The 16617-nt window shown below is 42.6% G+C and overlaps 1 protein-coding gene across 1 annotated transcript; it reads left to right on the forward strand.

Moving 5' to 3' along the window:
* Positions 1-1259: 1259 nt before the first annotated feature.
* PPIC (peptidylprolyl isomerase C) lies at positions 1260-16323 on the forward strand. Its single transcript, XM_007942231.2, has 5 exons — positions 1260-1376; positions 8765-8878; positions 9616-9709; positions 12739-12923; positions 16195-16323. Exons 1-5 carry the CDS (start codon positions 1260-1262, stop codon positions 16321-16323), a joined length of 639 nt encoding a protein of 212 aa, XP_007940422.1.
* The last annotated feature ends 294 nt before the right edge of the window (positions 16324-16617 follow it).

Here is a 16617-nt window from a genome sequence, read left to right on the forward strand (position 1 = left end):
GAATGGCCAGACTTCGTCTCACCTATTTTGGTCATGTTGTAAGAAGGGACCATTCCCTGGAGAAGGATGTCATGCTTGGTAGGGTGGAGGGTCGAGGAAAGAGGGGGAGGCCTTCAACGAGATGGATTGATACAGTGGCTGCGATGATGGGATCAAGTATAGCAGGGATTGTGGGGTTGGCGCGGGACCGGGCAGTGTTTCGTTCTGCTGTGCATGGGGTCGCTATGAGTCTGAAACGACTCCACGGCACTTAACAACAACAACAACAACAAAGATGCAGTTTTACAAACTTTTTCCATTTAAAAAGTATAATGGGCATTTCCCTGCTTCATCAAATAATTTTCCTAAACATAGTTCTTAAGTTTGTAAAAATTCCATCCTACAGGTATACCTAAAAGTCGATTTGTCTACTTTGTTTTCACACGAAATAATTTTATTTGGCCATGATTCTGGGTCAGTGTAGTGCTGCCCTGTATCATAAACAGTATAGGTTGATAAGATCACAAAATCATCCTCAAATAAAAAAGACTACTGAAGTATTTAAAATCAGGTTTAAAAAGTTTTTTTCAGTGCAAAGGGACTGTGAATCCAGTAGTTTTCAATTCTTCCGAAGCACAAATGAATCATCTCCACTCGACGCGCAAAATCCAGTTGAACCCACTCAGGTAACCCCAAAGTTCTGAGAAGTGGCCAAAGTTTACCAAAAGGTTTTGTTGGAACACTGGGACCCGGCAATCGCTGCGGAGGCTGCACCTTTGGCGGCTTCGGTCACAGGCCCGTTGGCAAAGTACCCCCCTCTCCGGCTCCCCCGCGGTGCGCAAATTTCACGAAGCTGGAAAACTCTGCCACTTTCCTTTTGGGTTTAATACGCGCCAATGCAATATTTTTTTCCCCCATGCGTTCCGTACCACTCAGCTTTCAGGCTCCGGGACAAAGCCTGCTGAGCTGAGCGCCGAAGGTACACGCTTCTCTGCGGCTTCGCGCCCGAGCAGCGCAAGCTCCTTTTCAGCCTGGCGCCCCGCGAACCCGCCGCTGGCCCAAAAGTACGACCAGAACTGCGCCCTCTGCGTGCGCCTCTAGGAGCCCCAAAGCTGAACTTGGGAGGAGCGCGCCCGGGATCCCCGCCCCGCTCGGGCCGCCCCAACCCATCCCCATCCCCCTCAACCGGGAGCGCGCAGGCGCAGCGACTAGGAGACGCGCCAAGGGACCTAGAGCCTGCGGTCGCGGCCGAGCCGCTACCACCACCGCCACCTCTCACCATGGGCCCAGGTCCCCGGCTGCTGCTACCTCTCGTGATTTGCGTGGGGCTCAGCGCGCTCGTGCCCTCTTCGAGGGCCTCAGGGGCCCGCAAACGAGGCCCCTCGGTGACAGCCAAGGTGACCGAGCGGCGGGCAGCAACTTACCCCTCATGAAAGCTGGGGAGAAGTGGAGGAGGGAGTTTTGGGGGGCTAGGACCTCTGTCTTAGGGGCGGCGAGAAGGGTGCTTCCCTGGGCGCAGGGGGACAGGAGGCGGCCGCGGGGTTGGATAGGAGAGAGCTGTTTGCGCGCGGAGGGGCAGCACTCTGGGGAGACTTCGGGTGTGCTGGGCAGAGTGCCAACCTGCCCCGCCGCCGGCTGTTTGTACTCAGCTTCTGGGGTCGATGGTCCGACGTGACCAGCCCGGGGGCGCAGAGGAGCTTCCGGAACCGGCGGGCCCTTTCTCCAGGAAGGAGACTGTCTAGTACTTCCTTCGGCGTGGCAGGGACTTGGGAGCAGAAGCAGGAAGAATGCAGGAGGGGCCGGGACGGGCGGTCGGGATGCTCTCTGTCTGAGCCGCGAGGTTGCAAACGCGGAGGCGGCGGGGCGTCCGTAAAGGCTTAAATGCTTCGCTTAAGAGAGAGGCAGCCCTCCTCCTCCTATATCTAGAAACTGTCGCCCTTACACGGGAGAGAGAGCACTGTCCATAGATTTCCGGTACTAGTAGGCTGGCCCTGGCAAAAGCCTCACCTGTATGACCCGGGCCAGCCTTTCGGTTTCTGCCAAGGACCACACCTTTACAGCTTCACACTAACACCAATTCAGTTCTTTTTTCATAACATTTGCCCCATGTTAGAAGATAACGAGAGCGTGCGGGAGCAAGGGGAGTGAAAGAGAGAACGGGAGAATGATTTGGTGCCCACAGTCACCACTTCTAGGAAACCTAGTAGTCCTTTGGAATGGGTCATGGATGGGGGTGGAGAGGAGATGCAGTTGAAAGTAGTCTTGAAACCCCATTATCAGATCCCCTTGTGGATGGGGTGTCACCATAAGTCAGGGACCAACACTAAGGCAACTACGAAGAAGAAGAAGGGGGACGTTTAGCCCAACAGCTGATGTTCCAGAAGTCAGACTTGGAGGGAGGTGATAAACTTTGCCTAGCTCTTTTGAGAAGCTCTGATTCTACTCCCAGCCCCCTTGTCTTTGGGTTCGGAGGCGGTATCTGTACGGAAGTAAATTGCCCAGCTTTCCTTCCGGGGAGTGTCTGGTGGGTTTGAACTGCCAGCCTTCTGGTTAGCAGTCAAATGCCTTAGGCACTAAGCCATCAGAGCTCCTTTTGGGCATAAGTAGCTTTGAGATATAAATGACTGCATACGGCCACAATACTGAACTGGGGTGCTTTGGGCCTAAAGATACTATTTGGGTTCTTGAGATAAGGAATAAACCAGATGCACAGAGTCCCGGCCCTGTGGAGCTCCCATTCCATTGTGGTAGGCAAAATAAACAGGAAACAGATTATTGCAAATGTTTCTAACTGTGGTGAAGGGAATGCATGCAAATATAGATGAGGGACATTTTTAAGTGCATGAAGGATGAGAAAGCCAGTGTGGCAAAAACACTTAGGAGGCAAGTACCACATGTACAAAGTCCTCAGGACAGGAAAGTAATCAATGTGTTCAGAGAATGGAGAGAGGATTGGTGTAGCTTCTGAAAAAACCAAAAAACAAACTCACTGCTGTGGAGTTGATTTCAACTCACAGCGACCCCTCATTGGATTTCTGAGGCAATATCTCTATGGAAGTAGATTGCCTAGTTTTCCTTTTGAGGAGTGGTTGGTGGGTTTGAACTGTGAGCCATCTCATGGGGATGAGAAAAGAGGATGGCTTGACATGAGGTTGGAAGGGCAAGCAGCAAGATCATGCAGGGCCTTAGAAGCCACAGGTAGGGGTATGGGTTTTAAGACCATAGTAAAGAGTGATTGTCCTATTCTAAGTGCAGTTGGAACCACTGAAGAGTTTTAAGCATGAGAATGACATCTCATAGATGCTTTCACAGAGTTACTGTGGTTGCCCAGTGGAGGCCATTCAGGGCTACATAGCAGACTCCAGAGGATAGTGGATTAGATTAAGGTAGTAGTAGTGGAGATGGGAGCAGAGAATGGACTTGAAATACATTTTGGAGGTAGAACTGACAGGACTTGATAATATAGATAGGGGGTGAGAGAAACAGTAGGATTGCCACATAAAACACAGAATCCTCAATTAAATATGAATTTTAGATAAACTAATTTTCATTATAAGTATGTCTCTTGCAATATTTGGGGACAAACTTCAGAAGCTTTTATTTAAAAAAAAAAAAATTACTATCATAATCTTGGTGTGAGGCCTCCTATCTTTTTAAAGCTTTCCCAGTGATTCTAATGTGCAGCCTGGTTGGGAACCACTACAAGAGGCAGCCAGGAGAGGAGGAAGCTGGGGGGCTGGGCTGAATGCTAACTGAAGGAGAAGAATAGAGCATCTGAGGCTAAGTCTAAGACACTATCACTGAGGCAGGGTTTACATGTACTCTCAGAATTGTCACTTGAAATGTCACTTTTCCCCACCAGATTTATCAAGTTGTAAAAGCTAATTGTGTATGTGAGCCTTCTACAGATTGGACTGTGTTGAATTACATTTCTAGTGAGCTCTTTTAAACAACTAAATCCATTGGAAGAATGAAGACATTAAAAACTATTTCTCTGAGAACAGAAAAGTAGATTAATTGACCACTGCTCTAGTGTATTGTTTGCCCCAGCAGAGCACTTTCTTCTACTTCTGATTTCATTTAAAAATAAGTATCTGTAAATAAGAGAGAGATGAGGTGCCTTTCTCTCAGAAGGGCTCTTATGGAACACTAAACTCAGCCACTTATCCCACCGCTGGGTCACCTGGCAGCTTCCTGCTCAAGCCATAGAGGCTCAGGTGGGAGTTCTGGCTCATTAGACTCAGATCTGCTGAACTGGCCTTTGAAGCCCAGTATTTCCCTGAAAATGCCAAATGTAGGGTCAGGGACTGAGACTATACAAAATAGCACTGGCATCTTTCTAGCTTGATCCACTCATCATGGCTTGCAAGCGCTTTGTATATGATGTCGTGGCCAAGAGGCCACAGCTATGTAACTTTGGGTAAGTTAGCCAACGCCTGAGGCTCAGTTTCCTCTGAGAAATGGAGACAAATAATACCCTCTGGGAGGGCTGTAGGAGTTCTGGCCTAAGGCATTTGACCGCTAACCAGAAGGTTGGCAGTTCAAATCTACCAGCCACTACTTGAAAGGAACATAGGGCAATCTAATTCCATAAAGATTTACTGCCTCAGAAACCCAGTGAAGGTCGCTATGAGTCAGAACCAACTCAATGGCATTGAGTTTGGTTTTGGTTTTTTTGGGAGGGCTGTAAGGAGCTCTGGTGGCATAGTGGTTAAAACATTTGGCTGCTAACCAAAAGGTTGATGGTTCAAACCCACTAGCTGCTCTACAGGAGAACAATGAGGCACTCTGCTTCTGTAAAGATTTATAGCCTTGGAAACCCTTTGGTTTTCTGCCCTAAAGGGTTGCTATGAGTTGGAATAGACTCAATAGCAGTGGATGGGAGGATTTGTACATATTAGATGTGATAAAGCAGGTAAGGTGCTTAGCCTATGGCACCTGTTTTAAGAGGTCAGTTGTTTAGTGTTACTTGTGTTACTCTTATTTTTCATACTGTGATAGCTCAACTCTCAAGGAAGTTATCTTTATTTTACAGATGAGGAGTGGGAGCTCACAGTTTAATTAACTGGCCCAAGGTCCCATAGCCAATAAGATTGGAGCTGGGCTTGAGAATAGCTTACTTGATGTACTTGGTATCTTCCTAGTTATTTTGGAAAATGGAAGCAGGATTAACCCAATGAAGTCTGAATTAGGCTGTGTAAGTACCTCTTCCCACTACTCCCTGCTTTCCTCCAGCTCTAGGACCGCTTACTTTCCGAATAACTTTCAAGGGCAGCCTTAAGGGGAGAAACCAAGGGAGATCAAGGTGTCAGCTTCTTGCCCCTCACCCCCTACCAAAATGCAACATGGAATCCAAGTATCACCTCTTCCAGGAAGCCCATCCTAATCCCTATAGATAATTACTAGTCCAAACCATAACATTTTATCAGTACTTGTCTCTGGTGGTGTAGTGCCTAAAGCATTTGACTGCTAACCAGAAGGCTGATGGTACAAACCCACCAGCCACTCCTCAGAAGGTAGATCAGGCTATCTACTTCTGTAGCAATACTGCCTCGGAAACCCAAGGAGGGGTCACTATGAGTCAGACCCAACTCGACAGCAGTGAATTTTTTTTTTTTTTTCTTATAAACTTGATTCCCCTTTGCATTATAGCTATTTGTGTATGTATGTTTCTTTTCTTCTGTTGGACTGTAAACTCCATAAGGGTAGGAGCATTGTAGCCTCACCACTTGTTCCCACATAGGGCCTTGTTCACAAGGACACTCTATCCATTCAGAGATGAATATCATGGTTAGAGAGTGGGGAGTGAGAAACGGCCACCTTGGGCCCACCTTTACCTCCTGTCTCCTCTGGTCCTTATTCAGTAGCAGTTGGCATTTAGCTCCTTAACATTTTTTGAGTACTTGCTTGTGCCAATATTGTGCTGGGCACTGGAGATCTAAAAACACTGCTTCTACTCCCTAAGGGCTCCCTGCCTAGATTGGGAGATTAAATCAATTTTACTGGAGGTAGCCTTGGGATAAAATTCTGGCTCTCACACTCCTAGCTGGGAAACTGTTAAATCACTTACTTTCCCAATCCCCACTCCACTCAGACATAAGGATGTGGTGATGGTGCATTATATAGATAAAGTAGTTAAAAGCACATTGAGAGACAACTAGCTAATTCATGTTCATTTCTTTCCCTCCTAGTCCAGTTCCTCTCCCTTCCTTTAAATGCCTCTCCCCTCTGCCTCCACCTTTTACCTCAGCCACCACCCCATTGTAGGCCATTATGATGACATTCTTAAACCAGTGTTAAGAGCTTCCAGATTTCTCTTCCTCCCCCATTTTGAGTAATATTCCCAAAGCCTTGCATAGGACCTGCTCTTTCTTGGTCTCTGGACCTCTTAGGCCGGCACCCTTCCAGCTTCTAGAACTGGCAGAAGTTCCCCTTCCCAGCCTCATCTCCCTCCACTTGAGTTGGCCTGTGGTCACAGGGGCTGCATTGCTTCTCTGCACACAAGTCACATTAGCTTCCTTGGTGCTTTGGCCCCAAAAGGAACTCTCCAGATGTCCCCCATCCTCCCAGGCCTGCCTCACATCACACCTTCTCCATGCCTTCCCTCCCCGCTGAACATTCCTCCAGGTTTTCGGAGCACGTGTCACATGCTGCCTGTACAATCCTTGTTTATTGTCCTATCTTTCTGTTTGAAGCTACTTGAAGACAGGGACTCACCTATATACAGTTTATGCTCCTCATGCTCTATAGGTTGTTCATAAATACTTATAGATAAATAAACTTTGATTTTATTATTCCCATTAAAGTTGGGAAGACTGGAGGCTGCTGTATACTCATACAGGAAGTTGAAGATTCACATAGCACTTGAATTTTGGAAAAAAAATGTATGTGGTCTTGTTGTTAGGTGTCATCAAGTCGATTCAACTCATAGCAACCCCATGTGACAGAGGAGCTAGGTGTGTATGAAAGACGACTTTCATTGAAGAGTCATGCCGAATGAGAGTCACTTTTTCTTCATGTTCGCATGCTGCTCTCCCAGATTTTATTCTCTTTGTCTTCTACAAATGCACAGGCTTCATCTTCTCTTCTTAATTTTAAATGTCTGGATGATTTTCCTGTTGTCTCATACAATGTTTCTCTAATATGTCCTTGATTCTCAAGTGCTGCTCCATTACTGCCCGTTATTGAATTTACACCTTGGCTTGGGAATTCCTTTGGAGAACCTGCATCTTTGTAGTACCAGCTTTGCGCTAATCAGCCTTGTGTGGAGGTACTTCCTATCCTCGAGCCACTGCTGAGTATCCTCTACTGGGTTACCTCATCTCAAGGGCAAAGTCCTTTAAGCATTCTGGAAAGCTCTACTAAATAAATAATAATAAAATGTGTGCTGCTTTGGACATGTAAAAATTGTAAAATGCCACATGGAACACTAAATATCACATTGCCCATGACAGACATACTGATGTACTGGCAGAAGCTCTTGTCTTGAGCTAAAGCTTGACAGTCTTTACTTAGTGATTTTTCTAAACTGTAAGACATCTTTTTTCTTTGACAACCCTTCTTATATTTTTTAAAGCCATCTCTTGAATGTCTTTTTTTTTTTTTTTACCTATTCAAACAGTGAATTGGTTCATATAATCTAAACTCGCTAATAGAATGCCCTTTGACTTCATGGTCTTTTCAAGTGTTCTGTCTCAAAATCATCCTAACAGTGATTTGTGAAGCAAAATGTGTGTAATTTCTTTTTAGATGAAACAGTTTTTTTTTTTTAATAAAAAGTCCAAAGAGAAGTTCTAAGTAAGTGACTCACACTCACTTCTTAGATAGGTGTTCTTTTTCCTGTTCTAAAATGTTGTGGTGGAGAAAGAACAAATTCTGCTTCTGTAACTTTGGGAAGGAGCTTTGTTAGCATAGTGCCTAAGGCACTTGACTGCTAACCAGAAGGCTGGCGGTTCAGACCCACCAGCCACTCCTCAGAAGGAAGGTTGGGCAATCCTACTTCCGTAGTGATACTGCCTCAGAAACCCAAGGAGGGGTCACTATGAGTCGGGGCCGACTCCACGGCAAATAACAACAACGTAACTTTAGGAACATGACAACTGAACCCAGTGTCTTACTTTAGAGGTAAATGGTTTTGTCAGGCCCTAGCCTAGGGTAATGTTTGTTGTAGGTCGGATGAGGATGGCGACCTGGTACCTTACTCTGCTTGGGAGTGAGTGGAAGGCCTTTTGAAAGACTGTTACACTTTCATCATCTCTGGTCCCCTTGACAACAGACATCTATTACGAATTCACTGGAATTTAGCACTGTTGGAAATTATAAATAAGTCTAGCTGGTTAATCTACTTTTCTCCTGACCTTTTTTTCCCCCCTCCCCCCACTTCCTGGAGAGATTAGAGAACATTACCTTTTGAAACAGCAACAATTTCAATTTTAAACTTCATCCACAAAGCTGGGAGTCTGGAATTAGCAGCAGTGTTTGTCTGAGCCTTTTGAGGTGGGGAGGGGAAGTAGAATTCTTGAAGATTTTATTGATTGACTCTGACAGGACTGAATCAAATGTTAAACCCCGTACCTCAACAGTTCCTGGCCCATAGGTGGTGCCCAATAAATATTTATTATTTTTGAGCTCCTTTCATTCATACCATGTTCTTTCACAAGTTCATTATAAAATACTGGTGGGCAAAGCTTTTGTGTATGGTTCAATTCTCAGATTTTAATTTTTGATATATCTGTATATGTAGCTTTTCCAGGATATAATCTTTCACGTTTTCAACCATGTGCAGGTCTTCTTTGATGTGATGATTGGAGACAAAGAAGTTGGCAGAATTGTGATTGGTTTGTTTGGAAAGGTTGTGCCCAAGACTGTGGAAAATTTTGTCACTCTGGCAACAGGAGAGGTATATCTCAGTTTATTTCCTTTAACTATTCATGAAATTGCATTTTACTTCTTTTAATCCAAATATTAAAATCTGGGAAAAATAAGTATTAAATTAATAGTTGAGATGAACCTCTGACATCTTACCATATTTCATTTATTTAATTCATTAGGTGAAAATGCAGATTGCTCTATTTTACTTATTTACTTTAATACCTTATTTCCATGGTTTATTACTTCCTACATATTTCCTTACTTCCATACTTGTTATTATTGGTCAGCTATTGATAAATTTCTATCAGTGAATCATTACTGGGACCTAATGAAGAAGAAGGTTGGGCAATCCTACTTCCGTAGTGATACTGCCTCGGAAACCCAAGGAGGGGTCGCTATGAGTTGGGGCCGACTCGACGGCATATAACAACAACAACAACAATGAAGTTCTGTAGATATTTGTTTATATTCTCATTTTGTCATTTCCAAATAAACACTGGGTTTATCTTTCAGTATTATTCACTTTAATACCTTATTTCCATGGTTTATTACTTCCTACATATCTCCTTACCTCCATAGTTAATTGTTATTCTTACTGGTCAGCTATTGATAAATTTCTATCAGTGAATCATTACTGGAACCTAATGAAGTTCTATAGATATTTTGTTTAATTTTCTCATTTTGTCATTTCCAGATAAACACTGGGGTTTATCTTTCAGTATGGGTTATATCTACTTGTATATTCAATTGAAATAATCTCTTTAGAAAGGATATGGATATAAAGGAAGCACATTTCATCGTGTCATCAAAGATTTCATGATTCAAGGAGGGGACTTCACCGCTGGAGATGGCACAGGCGGTAAGATTCTCTCTTGCATTTTTCCTTTTTCTTCCTACTAAATTGAACCTAAGATTAAGCCAATATATTAACCCAGATTGAAGTCCCACATTTAAGGAACAAAATCATATAGAAAACTAATTATTTAGAAGGATAGAGTTTTGGGGGCATCTTGGTAGATATGAATACGTGAGGCTTCCTAATTTTAAATGGCATTATTTTGGTGTTCATTGTTTTTCCATAGTGGAGATATATTCATTTGGAAGACTATTTTACAGTCATTAAAATGCTAGTCTACTGGTGTTTGGCAATACAGAAGAATGTGTCATAGAAATGGAAAAGGTAAAATATAAAACTTTATATTCCTAGCTGCACTAGGATGACAGCTAAAACGTGGATGCTGATGAACAGGACTGGATGGGGACGTGTCTCATGCTAGAATGACAAGATGGTGCTTAGGTGGCAGGATTACAGCTGAATTTTCCCTCTTCTTTCAAAATTGTCTTTCCTTTTGTTGTCATCCTTCTCAGTAATTAAAATTAAAAGTTAATAGTTGAATTCTCAAAATTCTAATATAAACATACAATCTCAGTTGACTGGATGGCTTCATGTATACAAAGCTAGAGTTCATGAAGTCTAAATATTAATCCCAGAGGCGGTTCAAACCCACCAGCAACTCCTCGGAAGGAAGATGGGGCAATCTACTTCCGTAGTGATACTGCCTTGGAAACCCAAGGAGGGGTCGCTATGAGTCGGGTTCGACTCGATGGCAAGTAACAACAACAAATATTAATCCTGTCTTTGAGGATTGTAGCTGTACTGAGCTTCTTCAAGTATTTTTATTTTCCCTCAAAAATGCAGTAACTTTTTTCCTGAGCACACACTGTGTATGTAACTCTCCAGACTTTAAATTTACTTCAGGTTTAAGATTTCTGATTCAACAAGTGCTGGTTTTGGAGGCTGTCAGATTGCTAACTTAAATATTTAGGCCATTTTAAGGGTATTTTTACGTTTATTGCAATTACTTAATTATTTATATAAAAAAATTGTTAGCTGCCATCACGACAATTCCAACTGATAGTGACCCTATGTGTGTAAAGTAGAACTACTCTGTAGGGTTTTTAATGCCGTGACCTTTCAGAAGCAGGTAGCTGACTTTCCAGGTACCTCTGGAAGTAGGTGCCTTGGGTTGGTTCCAATACCAACCTTTCAGTTGTGGACTACAACCATTTGTGCTCCCCAGAGAGTCATATAATAAAAACGTTGTGTACTGTGGAGTCAATTCCAACTCATAACAGTCATATTCTGTCATACTCTGTAGGACAGAGTAGAACTGCCCCATTGGATTTCCTAGGCAGAAATCTTTACAGGAGCAGATTGCCAAGCTTTTTCACCTACAGAGCTTCTGGGAGAGTTGAACCATTGACCTCTCAGGTAGCAGTCAAGTTCTTAACCACTGTGCCACCATTATTCCTTACAACAACAATAAAAAGTCAAACCCATCGCTGGGGAGTGGTTTCAACTCATAGTGACCCTATAGGACAGAATAGAACGGCCCCATAGGGTTTCCAAGGCTGTAATCTTTATGGAAGCAGACTGCCATATCTTTCTGCCACACAGTGGCAGAACTGTCAACCTTTTGGGTAGCAGCTAAGGATTTTAACCACTGTGCCACCAGGGTTACCATTAAATGTTCTGATTTGCTAGGCACTTTATAAAAGTTAACTTTTAGCACTTGCAAAAATATAAAGGGGTATAAAAGGAGCAGAGAAACGTATTCAGGTTACTGTGGTTAATAGGGTTTACTGAGGATGCTCAGGAAAGCTACTCTAGCTGCTGCACATCCAGGTCTCACAGAAAAACCTGTCCTGTTGGTACTGACATCCCACCTTCCTACCCTAGAACTCAGCAGAAGTGGTGTCTGAGCTTTTTCTGTTCTTTTCTGCTATTCTCTCTTCCCCTCTTTCCTGCCTTGTGTGAGTATATCTTGAGTTAAAGTTGTCTGAGTTTTGGAGAGAAGACATTTGGGGTCTATTTAGTCTAGATCACACTGTGGGGCAGAGTGTGCCTGCAAGGCCACCTCCTATGTCATTGACCAACCTCCTATACATTGCTTGCCTTTGATGTCCACTTCTGGTCCCTCCAGTCAGGTTTTTGTGGTTATCATCCAGTGGATGAGGAGCCCCGCAGAAGGGGCTGGGCATGACAAGACTCTCCGAGATATCTGAGAATGGGGCAGGTACCTCTCCTTCTCTCTACTGTTGCTAGATGGGAAAATGTGTTCTATTCTGCCTGCTGCTTTGCTACATCTCTTTGGTTCTTCTTTCAAGGTTGGATCACTAGAGGCTTCCAATCCTGTTCACTGTCTGTATTCTGAAGTTGTTCCTAATGACTTTCAGACCTGCTGCTATTGCTGTTAGTGCTGAGGCAGGAAAGAGCACCAGCTTCAGGGTCAGAAAGTCCGATGTCCAAATTGTGCTCTAGTATTTTCAAGTATTGTGGACTGAATTCCTATTTTGCAATGGTATTAAGATTGCCTGTTGTATGGAGTTATTGTGTGAATTAGCTCAGAGTGTATATTAAGTGCTTGGTGTACCTTACCTGTGTGCTGAGGTAGGAATGACCCACCACACCTGGAACCAGCACACCTCTGGGTCAAGTGACCTATATCCCAGGACAGAGACTGAGTCACTAGATAGGTCACCCATCTTTTCATCTGGCTTTAGCATGTCATCTTGCCCTTCAGTTCCTTTTCATTTCAGAGTAAAATCATTGACCCAGGTGTTTAAGCTTTGGTGCTTGGTTTGAGGGCAGAGGGTATCCTGCCATCATGTGCCCGATATAAAGCTTTTTATTTGTTTGTTTCAGACCCTGGTGCCCTGCTTCATTAAGGAGCTGATTTATTTTCTCCTTCATACCTCCTCATTTTTGCCCATCTTTTTCCCATCCCCATCTCCTATCAGATTCCACTAGAGCCTTTGTTTTCCTTTGAAGAGTCTGCTTTCAATTGACATCTGTTGACTCACCTCCTTTTCTTTGGTCTTACCCAGGTGTTAGCATTTATGGTGAGACATTTCCAGATGAGAACTTCAAGCTGAAGCATTATGGCATTGGGTGGGTCAGCATGGCCAATGCTGGGCCTGACACCAATGGCTCTCAGTTCTTTATCACCTTGACCAAGACTTCCTGGTTGGATAGCAAACATGTGGTATTTGGAAAAGTCATTGATGGGATGGTAATGTGATGTATTTTTTTAAATCTTAAAATGTGCTTTCTAGAAACCTATTATTATACCTGACTGCCCTCTTAAATTATATATGGTATGGAAAATTATATATGGTATTATATATTATATATATGATACATGCATGTGTTTTTGTGTACTTTTTAAAATTTTTTTAAAATTAATTAATTTATTTTTAATTATTGAGTGTGTTGGAACAGATGATAGGGACTCAGCATGGAGAAAATGACTACTTATTTGTCTCACTACTTGATGTAAATGAAGAGCCCTTTTTCATGTAACCAAATAAAGCCAGAGAGAGCCTCATGTGCTTTAGCCCAAACTCAGGTCACATTCAAAGACATATAATCTAGAAATCTAAAATTACTAAAGAGAGTTCATATCTATGCTAACATGTCTCAAAGAATATTCTACTCCACTGCCTTGAGTTCATCCTAACTCACGTTGTTGTTGTTGTTATGTGCTGTCATCTCTGACTCAGTGACCCCTCCTTGGGTTTCTGAGGCAGTATCTCTACGGAAGTAGATCGCCCAACCTTCCTTCCAAGGAGTGGCTGGTGGGTTTGAACCGCCAGCCTTCTTGTTAGCAGTCAAGTGCCTTAGGTACTACGCCACCAGAGCTCCCATCCTGACTCATAGAGACCCTATAAAACAGATTAGAACTGCTACATTTGGTTTCCTAGGCTGTAATTCTTTACGGAAGTAGAGTGCCTCATCTTCCTCCCACAGAACAGCTGAGGGGTTTGAACCACCAACCTTATGATTAGCAGAATTCTTTAGCTCCTGCACCACTAAGCTCCTTCAAAGAATATTAAAGGAGTCCAATTCATAACCCGTGGGAATATTCCTTAAAATTCTCATTCCCTTTCACTCTCAACATTTTTCCTCCATAGTAACTAAACTAGCTCTCTCAGCCTCTAGTGACAACTGTAAAATCTGCCTAACCTAAGGCTAGACCATCCTTGACTCCAACTCTCAAATTTCATTTTGTTTTGTTTTTATGTGACTTATTCTGCCTCCCTCATCCTGACGTACATAAACCAATTTTACTCCTTATAGTTCGTCAGCAACTTCTGCTTGCTATTCTGATTCTTTCCAGACAAAAGCTAGCAACTGAGCTGTCAGGTTCAGAACCTTCCTGACCAAGCAAGGTAGTATTCAGACTAAGCCGTCAAAGATAGGATTCTCTTTACAGTGGAATGAGAATAATGAGGTAAACACCTATCACTTAAAATCTCTTTACATCTTATCACAATAAAGACATACCTACTCTCATGAACCATAATTATCCTCAGAAGAATCTATTCTTGAGTAATAAGGAATGCCAGTGCTCTTCAAGTCTCTTACTGAACTTTGCTTTTGAAATGAGTTAAAGATTGGCATACATGTGTTAAATCAACCTAGGTTCTAGCCCATTGTGCATAACCAGCTTTTAAATAGTTTGAATGTAAATGAATTCATTCATTAATTGAATAAGTATTTACAACATCATGCTATGCTGTAAGAAAAATCGAGAGTACAAATTTTCTATTTTCCTGTTCTGGTCATGGCTTTACATCTTCTAATCCTCAAGATTTTATGTCTTATTGCCTCACCTGCACTAACCTCCTTCCACCTATTTGTATGCATCCTAGGAGAACTGCTACCTGGTCTAAGAGGAAGAGTTCTTAACCTTTCATGGGTTAAAGACTCCTCTGAGAAACTTAGAAGGAGCTCTTGTGCAATGGTTAAAGCATTTGGCTGCTAACCAGAAGGATGGTGGTTTGAACCTACCAACTGCTCTGCAGGAGAAATGTGAGAAATGTGCTTTCATAAAGCAGCCTTGGAAACACTATGAGAGTGGGGGTTCTTCTCTGTCTGTAGGGTCTCTATGAGTTGAAATCGACTTGATGGCAGTGTTTTTATTCCCCCCCTGAGAAACTGATAAGGGCTATAGACTTTTTCTCTAGGGAAAAAAAGTGTACGTGTACATGAGATTTTCATAGTTATAAGGAGTTTGACGAATCTCCTGAATTCCTCCCCTTGATCTTCCAGAGATATCAGGGTTGCTTTTTAATACTACAGTTATCTGGGCCTCAACTCACACACACTAAATTAGAACTTCTCGACATGGACCCACAAAAATGCATTTTTTAAAAAGCACTACAGGTAATTCAGATGAGTAGCTAATGCTTTAGATGCACGAGTGCGCGCGCACACACACACACACGCAACCTGTGTAGAAATATACATTATTATTAGAAGAACATTTGCCCTTTATTCTAAATTAACCTGAGTCCAGCCAGAGCCTGAATTAGTTGATACTATGTCCAAGGCATTCAGACCCTGTGTTGTGATGTTTATCTCAACCCTGTTTGGGAAACCCATCAAAAGCCTACATTTTTAGTCCTTGACCAATTTTCTCTCACTCAGTTTGAAATATAAACATTAGTGCAACATCATCCCTTGGCATAAACCAGAAAATTTTAGCGACTTTATTTTAATAAACCTCAAACCAAAACAGCAGAAAAACAATTTGTTGCCATTGAGTTTATTCTTTCCCAAAATACAAACCAAGATATGTTTCCTGGTAGAATGTGTGAACTTAACAATGGTTGTTTGTTTCCCCATTATATCCTGAAGATCTTTCCCCCTTTGCTTTTAAGGGGGCATAAATATGTTCACCTAAGTGTCAGCAACCTCCAAGACAAAGAAGAAAATGCAGTGATCTTCAGCAGCATTATTTAAATAAATAACAACAGAAATAGCAGGATTTTCTGGGGAGCTAGGAAATGTACATGTGGTACATGTGCTTCTAAAATCCTCCAGAATAGAGAAATATACTCAACCTGTAGAATAATGGCTCGGCTCAGCTTTAAAATGAGCAGACAATTTTATTATGCCTGTACCTATTATAGGCTGGAGCTGAAATGGACTCAGATTCCATATGCACTCTTACACTGAGGTGAGCAGAGAGAACATTTTATTACAGCTAGGTATTTATGCAAAAATTTACTGTTTTTTAGACTATAAACTGCTTATAAAAAGAAGTGAGGAAATTTACCTATATGTTCTCTGAGTAGCAAGGTAATAGGAGAATTTTATTCTACTATATACACATGTTCTGAATATTCTAAGTTTCTCATAGTTGGCTTGCATGGTTTTTTGTAGTCATAAGAAAGCTTATTTTGCACTTGGGCTTTCTGACTTGACATTGATTTTATGTTTCAATTGCTGTAGCACCTAGTGAGAGCTGAATGATATGTATACTCTTCTCTCATCAGACAGTGGTGCACTCCATAGAACTTCAAGCAACTGATGGGCACGACCGTCCACTCACTGACTGCTGGATCGTCAACAGTGGCAAGATAGATGTGAAGACGCCCTTTGTGGTCGAAGTCAGTGATTGGTGACACTCCTGGCAGATAAGAAGGAACACACCCCAGTGGGTGTGAGAGTGGATCTTTTGATTCTTCAGAGTTGCTACCTTTTTTTTTACTTTCTTTCAGTTTTCCAGCCCACATCACAGGAAAGTTATAAAAGTTAACCACTCAGAGCTGGGGTTGTGTGAATTTTAGTAAATCACTTGTATAGGGACTGTACTTAAAGAGCATATCCTCTCCCCCAGTGGTGCTGTTTTTAAAGTAGAAAACATTGTATTGCTTATTTCTTTTTAAGAACACCATCATTTTGCTGAATTCATTGTG

This window comes from Orycteropus afer, unplaced genomic scaffold, assembly GCF_000298275.1.
Source record: "Orycteropus afer afer isolate SDZICR_OR568_19922 unplaced genomic scaffold, OryAfe1.0 scaffold00086, whole genome shotgun sequence".
NCBI lineage: Eukaryota > Metazoa > Chordata > Mammalia > Tubulidentata > Orycteropodidae > Orycteropus > Orycteropus afer.

Coding starts and splice junctions, on each gene's coding strand:
- PPIC (XM_007942231.2), top strand. CDS start 1,260: ATGGGCCCAGGTCCCCGGCTGCTGCTACCTCTCGTGATTTGCGTGGGG. Junction 8,879..9,615: donor TCACTCTGGCAACAGGAGAG/GTATATCTCAGT, acceptor TAATCTCTTTAG/AAAGGATATGGATATAAAGG. Junction 9,710..12,738: donor CGCTGGAGATGGCACAGGCG/GTAAGATTCTCT, acceptor GGTCTTACCCAG/GTGTTAGCATTTATGGTGAG.